The sequence below is a fragment of the Amblyomma mixtum genome, chromosome 5 (assembly GCF_055824585.1).
Source record: "Amblyomma mixtum isolate Tamu chromosome 5, ASM5582458v1, whole genome shotgun sequence".
Classification (NCBI taxonomy): domain Eukaryota; kingdom Metazoa; phylum Arthropoda; class Arachnida; order Ixodida; family Ixodidae; genus Amblyomma; species Amblyomma mixtum.
This window is the reverse complement of record NC_143016.1, coordinates 204,388,323-204,407,633: the sequence shown is the minus strand read 5'-3', so window position 1 is coordinate 204,407,633 and position 19,311 is coordinate 204,388,323. Positions and strand designations below refer to the sequence as shown.

Here is a 19,311-nt window from a genome sequence, read left to right as displayed (position 1 = left end):
CTAGCTGCGGACACTTTCAGGTTGAAATGGATGAGCGTGATAATGAGAAAACTACTTTCACTTGAGGTCTCACAGAGGTCTCACAGAGGTCTCTTCCTATTCAAAAGAACATCTTTCGGCTTGGTAGGAGCACCCGCAACCTATCAGCACCTAATGGACCATGTTCTGGGAGATGCGAAGTGCCAACATGCACTCGCATATCTAGACGACATCGTGGTGTACTCGAAAACGTTCAAGGAACGCCTGCACCACTTCAGGGACATCCTAGAGAGGCTGAGGTCTGCGGGAATCACTTTGAACCGAACGGAGGCACAGATCATGCGACCCACATAATGCTGTTGGGAGTCACGATTTTCGTCGCTGATAGATCTAGCTGGTCTCAGATGCTTCCTGGGAATGGCGAACTTTTATCATTGGTTCAACCCAGACTGCGCAGCGCTGCAGGCGACTTTGGCAAAGCTTTTGGAGTGCTGGAGTAGGGGTCATGAGCAAGAGGCTGCACTGTGCAACCTCACCAAGGTGCAGGTGCTTGCGGACACGTCTGAGTTGCAGATACCCGAACTAAACAGGGAAGCGGAAAGTTGGGCAAGTTGGATAACGTTCATGATGAACTAAACAGGGAGTTTGTGATTCAAACAGACGCAAACTTAGGAGCAGTGTTGCTTCAGGAGCATGAAGGCAGCCTCCGACCGGTAGCATTCACGAGCCGTTCGTTGACGCCGGCAGAGGAATGACGGAGAAGGAATGTCTTGCGATAGTTTTTGCTCTGCGGAAGTTCGACTACTATGTTGATGGGGTGGCCTTTGTGATTGATTGGTTTGGTTTGGTTTATTGGGGTTTAACGTCCCAAAGCGACTGAGGCTATGAGAGACGCCGTAGTGAAGGGCTCCGGAAATTTCGACCACCTGGGGTTCTTTCACGTGCACTGACATCGCACAGCACAGGGGCCTCTAGAATTTCGCCTTCAAGAAATTCAGACGCTGCGGCCGGGATCGAACCCGCGTCTTTCGCGTCAGCAGCCGAGCGCCGTAACCATTGAGCCACCGCGGCGGGGCGCCTTTGTGATTGAGACGGATCACATGGCGCTCACCTGGCTGAGACGACTCAGCGAGCCGAGCGGCCACCTAGCTCGTCATTGCTGCAGCGTTACGACTTCACCGTGCGCTACCGCAAAGGGAAGAGGCACTCTCACGAGTGTCTGTCCAGAGTGAGGAAGGTGCCCAACAGACAGTGAGGGGCTCCCCATGGAAGAGACGCTGACCAACCGTTGATCCCGGGCGAGCGCGTGAACCAAGTGGACTACGCAAGTTTTGTGGGGATCGTGTTCAGCAGAAAGGAGCTGTTCGAAGCTCAGCAGAGGGATCCGTTTTGTCGAAGGGGGTGCAACAGGCTCTGGGAGCTGGGTGGCCACGCAAATGGAGACAGCTCATTTTGCTGTGAGCATGCTGAATTCGTATCTGCTCGATTCCGACAGCGTCCCACTGAGGTTTATCCCCTCCGAGAACAACACAAGCGAGGCATTCAAGGTGGTGATACCGCCAGTGTTGAGAGCGGCACTGCTATGCTACGTTCTTGACTCGTGCATTGCTGGGCATGGAAGCGGCCCCCAGACTTACACTAAGTTGTGTCGCTTTGATACCTGGCCTGGCATGAAAGGGACGTAATACGCTACGTCTGCTCCTGCCATGTGTGCCAAAGTGTGGAGCCCCAAGGCCGCTTGGCCTCAAGTAGCCGATTAACAGCCAGACTCCTTGGCAAATTGCGGCATGTGCCATCATGGGACCGCATCCCATGACACGGAGTAGGAACAGGTTCTTGCTGATGGTCACAGATCACTTCAGCAAGTGGGTTGAACTTTTCTCCCTTAGAGTGCTGACGGCACGTGTGATCATGGAGAAGCTGATGGACGTATTCACCAGGCTCGGTTTCCCAGAGCAGCTGGTAATGGACAACGCATCCTAGTTCACTGTGAAGGTGTTCACAGATTCGTGTGCGGCACTCGGCATCAAGCACAAGAAAACGACCACCTATCATGATAGGGCACGGCTTCCTCCAATCTCGCCGTGCATTGCAAGGGGTGCGAAAAGTGCTACCCTCATCAGAACAGGACCAGCGTCTTGTTCAAACATAGCGATCAGGTATGCAGGGAGATGGTGGAGGCTTACCTAATCAAGAAAGACTCGGATTCCTGTGTGGCATCACCATCTGTGGCCTTGCTTGCTTGACCTTTTTGGCCAGATTTCTTAAAGGGGCCCTGCACCATAATCTGAGTGCATTGTTTTGCTTCCCTGCTGTAATTGTTGAGTTATGGCGACGCTTTATTACCACCGGTCATAACACGCATATTTCTGTATTTAATATTTTAAGTTGCTCGAGAATCAAAATCATGGCACTGACGGCGTCGGCACACAGCGGTGGTCTTTTGCATTTTTGCAGCGGATATGACTTCAGCTGGCGTGCGATTATGATTGGATGAACAACTAATAACAAGCTAATTGTGTTCGTGAGCAAAAATATGTTATGTTTTGTTGTGTACTTTTATATTAAATTGAAAAAACTAGCATCTTTTCTTACGCAAAAGCATTTCAAAGCTTGTTAGAAAAAAAAGCCCCCCCAGAGGCGCTGGCTATCACTTTGCATCAAAGAACTTCGTGGCCTCCTGCTGCGCCGCTCTGCCCAAGCTCCGCCCACAACCGCACTTCGCCGCCGTGCAGCAGTGCCTGAGCGCAAGGAAAGACAAGATCGCCTTGTTATCAGAAAGACTGCCAGCTATACTCGAGCAGCGACAAAGCATGCCTGCTTGTGTTGCGAGCTTACGGCAACGGCACCGCTCGCGGGCGCTTCGGGCGACGAGCTCTGCTGCTGCCTGGCTGCCGTGGTCGTCGCTAGGCCTATAGCTCGCGTCGAAGCCGCTGCGGCCGGCGCTTCGGAAGGCGCCTGCGCTATAATAAAAGGCCTACTCTTCACACTGCTTTTCTCTCAACAGCATTATCTCGCAATAAAATAATAGCGTGGTCAATTTCCGCTACGCCCTCAGCAGCGGAGCTAGCGGGCGCCAGTCGAGCCGGACCCCGTCGGGTCAGAGGCAGCTGTGAGGCGGTTCTCGCAATAAATTCGCTCGTGCCGCAGTTGTCCCTTTTACCAGCAACTCGGTATTGGCCAGTGACCCAGAAAAATGATATATTTCTCATTTTCCTATCCCAGGCTTTATTACTTACGTCAAGAACACTCTTTAGCTCGTTTTTATGACGCCGGCAGATGGGATCCCGGCGTCCAGGTTGGCCGGCCGGCAGGCTCGGCTTACTTCATGTTCGCACAAGAAAATACAAAAACAGCCATGCTACCTGAAAGGATGCTTTCTAGATTCGAGCAACGACAGCATGCCTGTACTAGAGTGGAGCTTTCGGCTCCTTCGCTCCGTCTCAGTCTAGCGCCCACGTGCTTGTAACCATGTAAACGACGCCGTCAGCGTCAGCGGAAACGTGTTACAGCGACCAGGAAACCATGAGAAGCTATCTTCCGGGACGTTGTGGTGACGTGCTCGTGCACGCTGTTTTGATTGGTCTCGCCGCGTGTCGTCATTGGGTGAGTGAAACGGCAAAGAGAAGACCGGAAAATTTGAGTCGAGGGCAATTTTTTGTTTGCTTGTATTTTGAAAATTCATTCCTTAATAACTCCCGTTCTAGTGCACCGATTCCAGTAATTCTTTTTGATTCGGTATCTGCGTGTCATGAAGAAATCATCTAAAGCATGTGAAAAAAGCGTTGCTGGGCCCCTTTAAGGTGAGCAGGCGATATGGGTCTTTGGCGTGATATCAGCGTGACCGTTAAGGTAGTCGTGGTTTTGGTTGTGCGCAGTTTTTTGGAAGTGTAATTGACAGTTGCATCACGGTGCACGCGAAGAGATAGTGGGTGATTGTGTTTTGGGTTGATTTTCACGGTTGTTGCGTTTTTGTGCTTGTCTCACTGTGGGTACAAGATACTTATATAGGCCTCTTCATGTGAATAAAAATTCAGTTGATAGTCTGCGCCCGTGTCGTGCCTTCTCGTTCTGTGTCTTCGTTTTTTGCGCAGTTTTCAGTATGTATCATGATCAGTCGAACACCATGGAACGAGTCAGCCACAACATCAAGCACATGCTTGTCGCATACTCTTAGGGGCACAAAGACTGGGACTCCTACCTGCCGGAGATCGCGTTCGCTTTGCGTTCACCACTCAACTGGGCATGTGCCGCCTTCTCTCAATCTAGGTAGAGAGCTGCTAAATCTGATCAACAGCAGGAAGACACCAGTTGCTTCGTCAGCACGAGATGAATACCCGACGCAGCTGCACACTAAGATGATGGAGGCCTTGCACAAGGCTTGCCGCAACCTGAGCACTGCTAGGGTGCAGCAGAAAGTGCAGTACGACCTCTCGCACCGGGATGTTCACTACGAAGTGGGCGATCTGGTGCTTTGGCGCAAACACATTCTGAGCGATGCTAGTGAACAATTCGCGGTCTCATTGGCACCAAAATAAATTGGGCTGTTCCATGTGCGAGAAAAGCTGACAGGCGAAATGGTGCATGTATGCGACCTGAAACTTTACGTGGAGCAAGATGAGTGGGTTAAGGACACCGCCCGACCTGCACAGCAGTCGGAAAATGAGCCCTGCAATCAGCCAGTGAACGCCGCGTCCCGCTATGACTTGCCCCGTAGGCAGAAATAAAATCTGCCTGCACAGTCTAGAGTGAGGGCGCAGGCCGGCACATAGTCTCATCAGATGCATAAACGTATGGGCTGCTCATGCCGACCAATGTCACGTAAGACCCTCATGACTCTCGTGTAAGCTGAACAGCTACATAGCACGTGCTGTGGCAGTTGGTTACATCTGTGTCGACCTCTGCCCCGACGCAGATGGAGAAGCAGGCACCACCCAAGCATCGCCGGTCATCTCGACCGGCGGCCAAGGCCCCCAACAGCACTTGCTGCATTGCCGCCACCACGCGGCCACCTAGGTGTGGCTCCCCCGTGACACCTGGGCTCCCACCTCTGGCCAGCTGACCCCACCTGGGCATGAACTGGACGCCCCGAAGCCCATGGGCCCCTGCTGGCTCTCTCGCAGCTCTGCCGCCAACCCCGCCGACCCGAGGCTCTGAGCCACCGGTCCAGCGTTTGCCGCCCTGGGATGTGGACATTCCAGGAGGGCAAAGACGGGTCGTGGTGGCCATGGAAGAGCAAAGAGGAACATGCCCCTGGGGAGGCAATGAGGGTGCGTCCCTGGCTGTGCCCGTGCTGATTCATGAGGGGTCCCACAAGGCCCTGCACTACCGGAGGATGCAGGGGGCTAGGGCCCGGGTCAAGATCGTCGGGCGGTGGCCCATCAGATGCAGGCGGGCCATGAGGCCGAATTCGTGGAATGGCTGCTGCACGTAGCCACCCACCACACCGGCGACACTCTCAGCCCACCATCCTTAGCCATGGCAGCTCTCCCGCCCTGGACAGCACAATCCCGGCTCTGGACCCCAAGTCCACAGCCCCCGTGCTGGTGGCCACGGAGGCCATGCCCACAGGGCAGAGTCTGGACCTTTGGTGCACTGAGCTTGAGTTTTTTGCGCCTGCTTCTGCGTTCAGGAGACTTCTTAAGGAGGGAAGGATGTGCCATACACTGGTATCCTGCCTCGTCCTTGTGCCAGAGGCGAACGCACCGGCCGGCTGGACGCAGGTGACCCCATAAATGTTACAAATTATATGTCATGGAGTGCCCATATTTTAAACATTTGCTCATCTGCTTTTGCAAAACACTGTTTTCTCCGATGTAAACTTAAAAATGCTCCATCCATTCTGAAACTTCCAGCTTACAACACTTACATGAGGCCTAAATTTATCTATGCTTCAATCGTCTGGGGCCCCTAACACAAAGAAAGATACAGATACTTATCAACTTGTGCAGATACACAGAAAAGCAGTAAGGTTCATCTTTGGTAAACATAAAAGAACAGACTCTCCCACTAACCTCATGATTGCCAACCACATTCTGCGCTTAGAAATCCACAGGAAGATGAGTCTTTATATCATCATCATAATCATCAGCCTGACTACGCCCACTGCAGGGCCTCTCCTATGTCTCTCCACTTAACCCTGTCCTTTGCCAGTTGCGGCCACCATATCCCATCCGCCCACCTCACTTTCTGCAGCCCCCTGCTACGCTTGCCTTCTCTTGGAATCCACTCCGTTACCCTCAATAAGGACCAGTGGATTATCTTGCCTTCGCATTACATGCCCTGCCCAAGCCCACTTCTTCCTCTTGATTTCCACTAGGATGTCATTGACTGCGTTTCAACCATGACCCGCTCCCGATCTCTCAACGTTACACCTATCATTCTTCTTCCCATAGCTCGCTGCGTTGTCCTTAACTTGAGCTGAACCCTCTTTGTTAGCCTCCACCTTTCTGCCCCATAGGTGAGCACCGGTAGGATACAGCTGTTGTAAGCCCTGTGACATCCCATTTAATAGCCATTAATTCCTCCAGCAGCACTGCTAATCTAGCCTTACTGGATAAGGATTTTAAACAACCAGCTAACCCTCAGCCCTTCGCCATGCCTGAAAGTTCTGAACACAAGACGAACATGTCATTGCTGAAATCACTCTCTACAACAAATTTTTGCAAAAACAACATCTTTTGTGCATCCACTGTCGAAATGGAGGCCTGCAGTACCGTGCACAACAAGCAGCAGAAAGAAGAGCCCCCCCTCACCCTTCGATGAAGGTGCGGTGGGCGATGCGCACAGCGTGCTCCCAGAGGATCTCGGTCACCGCCAGGGGCAGCGGGATCTGCTTGGCCACTTCCGACAGGCGCATCAGGAACAGCTGCAGCTCCTGTCAGGGGGCAGAACCACTGCTCTCTGAAATGCCACACACTGCTGAGGAAACCATTCCCCGTGCCAAGTCAAAAATGTGCACTTATTCCTGCTGGGCAGCCTCAGCCAAATTCCATGGCAGCCATGACCAGAGCTGGCCCATCCTGTGGATGTCCCTTCTCTCCAAGTAAAGAGAAACCTTGCAACCACACTACACTGGTGCACAAGAGAGTAAATAAACACAAATTGTCCAGGTTTCCCCAGCAGGAGTGCTTTCTGAAGTGGTTGCTGGACTGTGAACAGTTTCTACCAATTTGGTTTGCCTCACTCATGGCTGCGAGGTCTCTTTGTTGAACAATACTCTGCCGTGGAGAACACTTTCCCAGTAATACTTCCACATAAAGCTTCCTGGTGGCTAGCGAGGGGGGCAAAAGCTGGGCACCAAGTGGCCACCATGCATGCCCTGAAAGTGGGGGGACAGTGCTGTCCACTGCACTCAGGCCACAGGACCTTATAGGCTAGCCCAGCAGTGAGGTTCAGCAGCAAGCTATGCCCACTTCTCCCATATCCCTCCAATGTGCCTGCCCTGTACACTTCCCACTCTCATAACCCAGCTTCGCTTGCCCTTCTTCGACTAGGACTCTGCCCTCTTCCTGTCCATTCATTTTCCTTTTCACTCGTCCTCCATTTAAGATCCTCGTTAGCCACTGCCTCACAGGTGGGTGGCACTGGTAAGATACAGCTGTTATACCCTCTTGAGGATGGAACAGCCTTTCTTCTTGAGGGGTATTGGCAGACTGCAATTCATTATCTGATAGTAACTGTCAAATACACTCCGCCCCATTCTTATTCTAGTTATTTCACTCGTGTGGTCCAGATCTGCAGCCATTACCTGCCCTGTATACCTTTTACCACTTGCAATGCTTTGCTGCCTATTGTAGACTGTAGTTGCCTTCCTAGGTTGCTGAACATCATTGCATTGTATTCAGCTTTAGGCCTACCTTTGCCTGCCTAGGGTCTTAATAATGCTTTGCAATTCAGCCCCCCAAGTTATTATTTTACTTATTCAAGGGCCCTATAGTGCACTAAGGTGCATTGTTGCAGGGAGTTGAGTTACATCAACAGAAAGAATTCAACACAGCAAAACACTTAGCACTTAAGAAGGTAACGTCATCAGCAAATTGGAGATTCCCAAGGTATTCTTCATTAACTCTTATCTTCAATTCCTCCCAATCAATATCTCTGAATAATTCATTTCAACAGAAAAAGAGAAGACGCCAACCAAAGGTTTGTGTCAAAACAAGATGTTTCGGCTTCCGTACGGAAGCCTTGTTGACTGAAGTTTATTCTAGAAGAGTGACGCTTCAATAATCGCCCCAGGCATCTTGCGTATGTTGACGGGAGATTGCCGGCGTTACGATTAAGTTTTTTCTTCAGTGGTCTGAAGCACCAAGGACTCGAGATACTGGCGTGAAGGCCAGTTCGTTGCTTTGGCGATGACAGAAGCCCCTTCCCAGCAGACATCATGACCGGCCGATATGGTGGGCTCCACAAGCGCGTTGGAAGTGACTTGTCTTGTTCTTCACATTCAACATGTGTTCTTCCAGACGCCTTTCAGAAATTTTTCTTTCTTCAGTTTGTCCTTGGCATTCACGAGCTCATGCAGCAACTTGGGGGTGGGAACGTGGGCAGGTAGAGTGAACAAGGGAGTGGGAACCCTCAAGGTGCTTGCCAACGTTTCGACACTTGTCTTCGTCTGGGCATCATCGGACTGACCACGCCCCATGGAGGGCCCTGTCCTTGGATAACTGTGGTATCCCCACAAACCTCTTAATCTCATCCTGGCTTTCTGCCGCCCCCTGCTACGCTTGCCTCCTCTTGGAATCCACCCTTAATAAGGACCAGTGGTTATCTTGCCTTCGCATTGCATGCCCAGCCCGAGCCCACTTGTTGATTTCGACCAGGATGCTAATTCCCCCTGCTGCCTTCTTCCTGTCCCCTAAATTTCCAGCCACCATTTTCCTCTCTCTGTGTTCCCCTTGTGCCTCCCCAGTGAAGGGGAGCATGCCTCTTGTCCTGATGGAAACCGGCCAGAGAGGGCGCCTGGAAAATACTAGAAGAAAACATGCAGGGAACGCAGAGGTTGTGCACTCTTCCCAGTTTCATCCCTCCCTGCGATCTGGTTGTGCAGACGCCACAGGTATTTTTCAGCACCTTCGCTCTCCTGCAGCCACACTGCCTGCTCAGGTTTTGATTGGGTGAAATGGAAGCTTGCACAGCACCACAGGCATCGACAGCGCAGACACCAGAAAGCGGGAAGGAGGAGAAGGCAGTGCAGGGCGCCAAACTCTCGTTTGTGCAAAAACTGAACCTGCACACACCAGGGGGAGTGCACGATCACCCACACTGGGATGTCCTCCAGGGCATCAGAAGAGAACCACACTACACAACGAGTTCCATGCAATGATAAGAGAATGGAAAAACACAGGAAGGTGAGCAGACGGTAAAAAGATTAGTAGTGATACGAGGGACGAGCGCCAACAATTAACACGGCTGGAAAGAAAGTGCAGCACGTGAAGTGTGCCGCTAAAGACCAGGTAAAATCAGATAAAACCAGAGAGAAAGGTGATTTCTCTTTCAGATAGCGTGGGGTGCTTACGCAACCTTCCTTAAGTCCCGAGATGTACGCGGCTTCAACGATTTCACGCGTTAGTTGGTTCTTATGCTTTTTCAAGGCAGTTGCTTTCTTAAAATGAGGAAAGCTGCTGTCACATACCTGGCAATGGGCGGGCAGGTTCCTCAATGGTGCCCCAGTTAAATCGTTCTCAAGTCGTCCACATTTTTTCTAATACCATATCACTTCTTGAAGTCACCCATGAATTCCCAAAGCAAAATGCTATGCGGTTTCTGGAGTTAAAGGTGTTTTTCAGAGAGAACCACGTGTGCTGGTTCTTTGAATCAAGAGCCAAAAAGCCCATCCTACCCTATGATTCAGCCCATGCAGAACTAGTAAAAAGGAATATCATGAAGTCAACTTTTAAGAACGCACTGACAAAATCTTGTGAACACAAGTTGCAGGACAGTTTTTCGGACCAAGTGGTGAGGCTGACGCAAGCAGGGTACCTGCAATCCCATCTTTCGTCTGTAGGAAAACAAGACCTGACAGGTATGAAGCATGAAAGTGCAGCCCCGGATGATACGCGACAGTGGAACAAAAGGGTTCCCGTTCTGCCACCTGCACCAGACATTGCATAATCTGAAGAAAATTGGTAGAAAAGTAGGTGCAGACGTAATCTTTACAGACCTACTGCGCCTATGAAGCCTGTGCAACAAAGTTAACAAAAAGGAAAAGAACAGTAGCTGCACAACCAGGCACCGAGATCCTTTTGTGTCTTGTGTGGAGGGCGCTATATATTCCATTCCTTTAACTGGCGGTAAGGAAGAAGTGGGCTTGGGCAGGGCACATAATGCGAAGGCAAGATAACCGCTGGTCCTTAAGGGTAACGCAGTGGATTCCAAGAGAAGGCAAACGTAGCAGGGGACGGCAGAAAATTAGGTGGGTGGATGAGATTAAGAAATTTGCGGGAATATGGTGGCCGCGGCTGGCTAAGGACAGGGTTAATTGGAGAGACATGGGAGAGGCCTTTGCCCTGCTGTGGGTGTAGTCAGGCTGGTGATGATGATGAGGGCTTACATACGCCAAACAGGAAGATGTTTAAATGAAAGGCTAATGGAACATAAGAACGCCATAACTGGAGCACCATTGAGGAACCTGCCCGCCCATTGCCGCGTATGTGACAGCAAAAAGAAATGCTTTCCTCATTTTAAGAAAGCAACTGCCTTGAAAAAGCATAAGAACCAACTAACGCGTGAAATCGTTGAAGCCGCGTACATCTCGGGACTTAAGGAAGGTTGCGTAAGCACCCCACGCTATCTGAAAGAGAAATCACCTTTCTCTCTGGTTTTATCTGATTTTACCTGGTCTTTAGCGGCACACTTCACGTGCTGCACTTTCTTTCCAGCCGTGTTAATTGTTGGCGCTCGTCCCTCGTATCACTACTAATCTTTTTACCGTCTGCTCACCTTCCTGTGTTTTTCCATTCTCTTATCATTGCATGGAACTCGTTGTGTAGTGTGGTTCTCTTCTGATGCCCTGGAGGACATCCCAGTGTGGGTGATCGTGCACTCCCCCTGGTGTGTGCAGGTTCAGTTTTTGCACAAACGAGAGTTTGGCGCCCTGCACTGCCTTCTCCTCTTTCTTTCTTCTGTATCTGGGCTGCTGCTGGTACAGATGAAAGCTGTATGCCTCAACTCTTTCCCCACCACACCCAATGGGCATGATATCGTGCACCGCTTTTGGAACCTTCCACATTGCTTACGGGCACGCTGCGGATCTAGCTTGTGGTCAAAGAGCCGCAACTTCGCTTCCGATGTAGTTTTGCTTTTTTCTACGGGGCAGCATTTTTTTAACGAGCTGCAAAGGCATGAAAACGCGGCACTGCACTCACTGCCCACTAAAACCAACTTCGGAGCCTTCCGTGTTGCTCACGGGCATGCTGCGTCATCTGACTTTTTTTTCCGACAAGGCAGCGCTTTTTGAACATGCTCCGAAGATGCAGTGGCGTCAAAAGCTGCTTGGCAGTCTCCACATACATGGCGCCCACTTTAAAACCTCCGCTTTGTCTGCAACCCCAGCAGCAGTGAGTCTGAAGATACTGCCTTATCGTCGGGTTTCAGTCATCGGAGATGATGGAAACCAGCCTGGAACACAGGCACTCCAGTGCACAACTATTGGGCTTCCAGTTATTGTTTTGTAAGAATACTATCCAAGATAAATCTTTGATGTCTTTGCAAGCAGCAGTTAGTCAAAAATCAAACATTTCGCATATTTAAGAAAATTTTTAATATGTTTCTTTTTTGATACAAGAGAGTCTTTACAAGTTTTGTTCAATGTTCTCCTAAAATCTTGTGTTTTTGGAAAATAAATTTTTCTGCTGCAATTTGCAATTTGCTGCTGTGTATTGCATTAAATTTTAAATACAATAGTTATTACAGAAAAAGAAAACCTGCAGAAAGCTACAAAAAATGGTAATGTTTCTCACGGTAAGGACATCAGTCATCCTTTATCGAACTTATCTCCTTCAATATGCTGGGGTACTGACCACTGACATTACTGACTGTTATCCATTGAGTTTAAATTAAAAATAACAAGGAGAGGTTCGTAAGCCCACTGACTTGGTGATGTCAGCCTACGATCTCCAGCAGGCACAATTTCTATACTACCTGCATGTCTTCATTGCCTTCACTGTCATTCACAAAGGCAAAAGAAAATAATATCCTTTGCACCAAAACCCGTGGATCACAGAGACATCTCAAAATAAGAAAACCTTTATAAGAAGGCTATGGTTAAAGGCACATCAGATGTACGCAGTCAGTGGTTTTAAAGGTACCCCAAAATGATCTTTATGGGCGTATTCTAGTGCAACAGATCTGTAGAGGTGGTCTCTGTGGGCATAAGAGTCACATTTGTGTGGGGAGCCTATAATTTATAAATGATTTTCAAAAATCGTTTATAAAGTATAGGCTCCCCACACAAATGTGACTCATATGCCCACAGAGATCTGTTGCACTAGAATATGCCCACAAAAATCATTTCAGGGTCTTATTAAAGCTATGTCGGACGGACACTGTGAGTCTTCTGTGGAGTACGTTGGAAGGACCCGGGACATAATTTTCAAGGGCAAACATCTCACCAACTAATCTCGTAACGTTGGTCTCAAGTTTGTCGCAGAAGCAGCCACACTCCAGCTGCCAGGTGATTTGGAGCGAGCCAGTTCCTCCTCCACAAGCACAGCTTGGCCAGCACCGTTCACTACGGTGGCAGTTGTTCACACGCCCACCAACAAACAACAATGCTGTGCATGAAAAAGTGTCGTGTCTGCTGCGCAGTTAGAATGCCCCAAGTGACTCGCAGGGCTCTACCATGAAAAACCCAGGCGGCTGCAGTCTTTGGTGCTCTCAGTGCACCTGCAGATGCCTGTGCTTTCCACAAGAGTTTCAGGGCACACTGTCGTGCATCAGCAGTGGCATGCCGTAATGGAAGCGTCGTGGCAAAGTGCTGTCGCCAGTGCTCCCTTGAGTCAACCTGAAAAATCCCTCTCCGGCACACTGCTCACGTCCTATGTCCACCGGGCAGTGGTGACTGTCTTTCATAGCTCATGGGTTGCTTTGGAACATTAAACAATGCATACCACAAGCTGGATGTAAGTTTTGCTATTTTTCTTTTGGGGGGGGGGGATCTAGGTCAGGTCATATCTGCAGTGCTTTAATAGTTCCTTCGGGTTAAAACAGAGACCTTTTTTGCTTGGCCACTTTTCATATTGTCACATTAGAGGCAATAAAAATTGGATGTTTAATTATCAAGGAGACGTCAAGGGGCCACAGAATGCCATGTGAAGTCAGCCTGTCATTCTTCGTGAAAGTTAAAATGGAACTGTACAAGAGCTGCTCGCCTGCGCACAAAATTTGAAGCTCTATTTTATGTGACTAGTTTATTACAAATAGCACCTTACCATTACACTTCCTTTCAGTGCGTGTTTCCGTTCAGAGAACTAATGAATGCGTGAAAAACTAAACAACAAAAAATACAAGTTTTACTGCATACAAGGATTACACATCCTTTAGCAAGTACTACCTAACACAGTTGCAGCCATCTCCCGCAAGATATCTTCCATGCTGTTGAGATCAGTGCTTGCGCATCTTCCACCCTTGAGCAGACAGATACTGCAAGGGCTGTGGTGTGTTTGGCTGCTGCTATCAAGGATGCCTGTCAGTGAAAGGTGGTGTTGGTTATTTCGGGGCCCCATAGCTGTTAATAGAGACCCCGCACACTACCAGTGCTGATCCCAGTGCATGCACAGCCACTAGGTGAACCACAGCCAGGCACTGTTGCATATGCTTGGGCTGCCATTGCAGTAAGACCTCCACTGAACTTCACAGACACCCCCCCCCCCCCCCCCCGCCAACTTGCGCAAATATTTCACTCCAAATCACTGAATGAGCTTTCTCGCTCCATTCCTGCAGCTTACATGAAACATCTCTCCTGCACGCCTTGGCCGGCTGCAGTTTTGCAAAAATTCATTCCGCACAGTGATGCGATGCGAGAGTTCCATCTTTGTGACTTCCACCCCTCTCTTTTTGTCACCACATTGCCCACTTGAAGTTGGGTGCCTGCCATCACATGTTTTCTGCTTCTTTCTTTTTTCAAACAGCTGCACACTGGAATGGCCTAACCCTATGCCATCGTCGGCTTCTAAAGGTTGCGCAAATCGCCGTTTGTTTCCAACTGCCACCCCTTGAATAAGCCTTGTGGCAGGATGGGGGGACCCACCCGGACCAGGACGTCCACGTAGTAGCTGTGCTGGGACATGATCTCGTGCAGGTCCCAGCGGGCGCGCTCCATGAGTGACAGCACCTGGTCGTAGCCGATGGCCCGGGCTGCGACCGTCATGTATGTGGGCTGCCGCAGCTCCGCCGACAGGGACACCGTCTGCAGGTGGGCCTGGACGCACGCCCGCTTGCCACTGGGCCCCACCAGGGCCTCCAGGTGGGGGGCCAGGAACACAAACTGCTCCGCCAGGAACAGCCTGCCAGGGCAAGGAGCCAATGGAACAAAGCCTCAGGGATGATGATGATGGCTCATCATGTGAGAAATCGAAGCAGTGGATCAACAACACCTGCTTCTTTTAAAAAACACAAGATGTGTTCGCAACGGCATTTTCACCTGAGAGCAGCGCAGGATGTAAAGGAATGCACTCATTATAAAACTTAACAAAGTGCTTCTCTCTCGGTCTTCCCAGTTCTGAACAAGAGAATAAAATATGATTTATTGTGAGCACATCTCCACCCCTTTCACAAAGAGGTTTGTCTTGTTTCGTGAGTAAGAAGTTACGTATAGTGTGTGTGTACGTCCAATGCGGAGACAACATAAAATTACTTCGTTCCTGGCGCCTGCACGTCTTCCACTCACCCAAAGTGCAGCCTGCTGAGCAGTGCTCTCAAAAGGGCTCTTCTTCCATTGCTATAGACGAGCGCTTAACTTCAGAACAGACAAAACAGGCCGAAGCAACATGAAACACCGACTGAATTTATTTTCCAACGGGCTCATATTTAAACCTAATCGTGGGAAAACGAGAACACAGACAAAAAGCAAAAACCGTCAAAAACCAGGCAATCATGATACCATCCGGACATGGCTTGACCTTTCAGGGCAAATCATGCTTGATCATCTTAAGCTGCTAAAAATAAATTTTCTTTTTTGGTCAAAGCTACAGACGGGTCGCTTATGTACCCACCCTCACTTTCTTCTGCAGGCAAGCAAGAAGACTCCCCCAACCCTCTTTTGGTTTGAGAAGAACCCAGCGCATTCTGCTGCACGGTTGCCCTGGCCAGAGAATGGTGGTGCTCTCGCAAAGTCTCATTCCTTGCCGCCTGTCCAACGTGCCACAGGAATACGACTCCCTCCACACATTATATATTCAAATCAGGTGATAGGACACAGCCAACCCCTACATGTCAGGCACCATCTTGCTGCCAAAACACTGCAAATAAGTGGGTAACTGCTCAGAGTGTTCAAACACCACTCTACCAATGCAGCCCAAGGAAAAGAAGCAGCTGTGTGTCGAGTGTTCAGCTTGCATTGTTTCCAATGAGGCATTAAAAATTCCCAAGTGCGTCAAATTGCTGCGGTGCGTAGAACGAAATACAAGGCTGTGTGGTCAACCAAACTGCGTGGCAATGTGTCTAGCATTCACGGAACGTGCAATGAGAACATCCAGAAGAGCAAGTTGCTGGGCTAGTTGGTACTGTTGCATCGTGGTGGAGCAGCGCAAAGGACGGGACACAAGAAACAAGGAAGGACGTACACGCAGCGCCTGTGTACGTCCTTCCTTGTTTCTTGTGTCCCGTCCTTTACGCTGCTCCACCACGATGCAACAGTACCAAATAGCCCAGCAACTTGCTCTTCTGAACTTCATATCTTGTTCATCGGGCTCTGTTAACTGTCTCCATCAGCGCCTGTGTACGTCCTTCCTTGTTTCTTGTGTCCCGTCCTTTGCGCTGCTCCACCACGATGCAACAGTACCAACTAGCCCAGCAACTCGCTCTTCTGAACTTCATATCTTGTTCACCGGGCTCTGTTAACTGTCTCCATCAGCGCCTGTGTACGTCCTTCCTTGTTTCTTGTGTCCCGTCCTTTGCGCTGCTCCACCACGATGCCACGAATGAGAACATGCTCGGAGTATTTGGGATCTCCATGCCACTCCCCTCTCTGCGTGTATGGTGGCGGCTCGCGCGAAGCTCCAACGCACGGTGGTAATTACAACCCTGAGCAAATGAGCTGCGCCAATGCTTTGGACAAGTGCAGCTTTGGTTGTCTGTGTTTACACGTTGGCGGCACCAGTGATGAAATAGTGCAGTGGCTAGCAGCATGACCCCAGGGAATTTGGTTGAGTGGCGCCATTTTGGTTGTTGGAACCAGCTCGCATTTGCAAGTGCTGTGGGTAAAGCTTCGTCAGGGTTCCCCGAATTATCTGTCACACCGTGGCGTATGCACGTTCCTAATTCGGATGCATATCGGACGCATTCCCGTGCAGGCATGGACATCAGCAGCAATGCTTGCTTCGAACCCTGCCTGTTTGGTTCTATGGGCTTCAACACTCCCAAGCAACTCGGGACTTCTCACAACACATGGTTTGAGAAAATCGCATGCCTTGCACTCACCGGAGGCATTAGCCCCAGTGGTGGGCCTGCAAAACCCATCGTCAGTGGACAATAATAAACTCGATCAATGCAAATCATGTACTCAATTACAGCAGTGTTGCCACTGCTCCCACTCTGTGTCCTTGCTTGGCAGCTCGTGTTCGACAGATGGCGCCACAGCACTTCCAAAATGGCGACACTTATACTTATTTCCTAATCTAGCCTGCATAGCTTACGACAGTGTATTTAACTCAGCTGAAACCTCAGCAGTAACACAAGAGTAGTACTGGAAGATACTTATAACAGCTGCACAGCCACTGTAATCCTTCATAAAGACAGCAATATAATCCCTATAAGGAAGGGTGTCAGGCAGGGAGACTCGATCTCGCCAATGCAATTCACCACCTGTTTACAGGAGGTATTCCGGGGCCTGAAATGGGAACAGTTGGGGATAAGAGTTAAGGGAGAATACCTTAATGATTGGCAATTCGCTGACGACACTGCCTTGCTAAATAACACAGGAGATAAATTGCAAAGCATGGTCAATGAGTTAGACAGGCAAAGCAGAATGGTTGGTCTAGAAAAATTGCCCCCAATTTTCCTGGTTGGGCTAAATGTGACTTACGTGCACCAGTACGTTTACCCTTGCTCAGCAGTGTTAATTTTGGTCTAGTTTTTTATAAGCTTGAAAATTTGAGTTGCACCCAACCCTTCTTGCAGGCATTCCTTGGCTTGCGATAAGCTGCTTGAGCAGCTTGCCGTGTCATCGGTTGTCAAAAAATTTGGCACAATTTTGAAAAACAAAAACAGCGTTGCGCGGACGCATCTTGCCAGCGAATGTCGTAAAACTGAGGAGAAGGAAACCCCGGAGAGCGACTAGCCTTGTGTGTGTGGCTGCCCCCTATACCACCGCTCGCAGATGCGACGCGCGGGAGGATTGCATCAGCCATAACGTCAAACCTTCTCGAATGTCGGAGACGTTTCTATTCGATTTTGGTGGAGAGAGCGTAGCCTTGTGTGTCCTAAGAGATGCCCCCTCCCTCTTCACTCGTCCCCAAAAAATCTGAAGCAAGCAACTCGAAGAAGTCACTCCCAGCGTTCGGCCAATGGGCATGCGTGCCCGGCACGAGAAGGAGACTGCATGGCCGTGTGTATGTTCGTGAACCGGCAGACACGGAGCAAGCCTATATAAGAAGGGCGTTGACCGCTGTCGACTAGCCCAAGCCACTGTTTGAGCTCCATCGCCCGCTTGACTCCCAGGACAGCACCACTCGCCACAGACCAACGAGGCAGTGCGCGCCAGACAGCATCGCCGTGAATCTCTGGTCGTCGGACTGTTGTGTTTTGTTTGTTTGCCTCTCTCTTGCATTAGTGCAACAATTCTTTTGTATTGTAATCTCTCTCTCGAATTTAACTTTGCAGGAGTTGCATTGTTTTGCATGTGCTTGTACTAGTGATTGTGAAATCCTCTGTATCATCTCTTTGCTGTGTAGTTTGTTTTGTTTGTGAACCTTTGGCTCTGACCCATTCTCTGGCTTGCAAGCGGTGAAAGCTGGGCACCCAACGACCAGAAACCTCTTGTCACTTGGTAGCTGGTCTCTGGCTGAGCTTGCCACGCTGAGTCGAGGGCATCTCCTTTGAGACCGCTACCCCCCCATGCTCTAAGGGTGTCTGGGAACGCAAGGTGAAGTGCGCGAAGTGGTGGCATCATTCCCTCTGTCGGGCAGTTTCTCAAGTCATCTCCACTGCACGTTCCTCTGGGGACCTATTCGTTCTTTATCTGCTTCCACATCCTGTGTAGCAAGGTTACACTGTCTTCCCCACTCTGTTTGCTGCCTGGCACACTCTACTTTTGAGATAGCTTGCCATGCATGTCATTCGCCTGCTGGAGGCTTCATCCATGATTTACCTTCACAATCCTAATGGCTGCCCGCCTGTGTTGTTCCTCACTATATTTGTTTTGTTTTTTCTGCGTGGTTATTGTGAGTGCAATGGCAGCCACTTGTGTCGTTGCACCTAATTGATAAGGTTGCTATCCTAGTGTGTTTCTCCATCCCCTTGGGTTTGACAGACAGCTCTTCAGCCCCAGGAACTCCACCAGTGTTGCTTGCATTTACCATTTCTGCAATGTTTAGTAAGTTTGATGATATAGGGTAGGTTGGCAAACTACCAACGTAAAGATTATAGGCACACTGAGAGCTACTGGAAGCATTTTTTATCAGCAAAAATGCTGATATGTGCATCAGTCTGCTTGAAAAAAAAAAGCATCACTGCTTTGTTGTTATTGATTGTCTTATACTACTTATCTCGTTTTTTTCCCCTTCATGTACAGGGCTGTATTCATTGTTGTATTGTGCTCCCTGCCCGGTATTGCACGTGCTTATAGCTAATTCTGTTATAGCCTAGTGTAATGATTCAAATCTATATATCTATAGTATAAATACACAGGTTCCAAATTAGTTTATTGCTTCGTACATTTTTTCCTTTTATATATTGTACGGCTACCTTATAAGTGCGTTTTTGCTTATGTGCATGTATAACCAATCTTGAACAGTTGTGTTCCCCCCCTATGTAAATGCCCGAAAGGGCCCTTAGGGTGAATAAATGAAATGAAATATTTCTTGCCAACACGTGTGTAAGACTGTCCAGGATTTGATGAATGACTTGACATATATATGTGCGCGCTTTGAGTTGGCGCCTGTCTTGTCCCACCAC

General features: G+C 49.5%; 1 protein-coding gene across 3 annotated transcripts in view; it reads right to left on the bottom strand.

Moving 5' to 3' along the window:
• Positions 1–19,311, bottom strand: part of LOC149345465 (syndetin-like) — a 194,532-nt gene that overhangs the window by 14,387 nt on the left and 160,834 nt on the right. For 2 of the 3 annotated variants that reach the window (XM_089546659.1, XM_089546660.1), the window contains 2 exons: positions 14,228–14,483; positions 6,735–6,856 (listed from right to left, as the gene is read on the bottom strand). In XM_089546659.1, coding sequence (XP_089402785.1) covers positions 6,735–6,856; positions 14,228–14,483 — 378 coding nt within the window. The remainder of the gene's footprint in view (positions 1–6,734; positions 6,857–14,227; positions 14,484–19,311) is intronic. The other variant, XM_089546661.1, reaches the window with a different exon arrangement.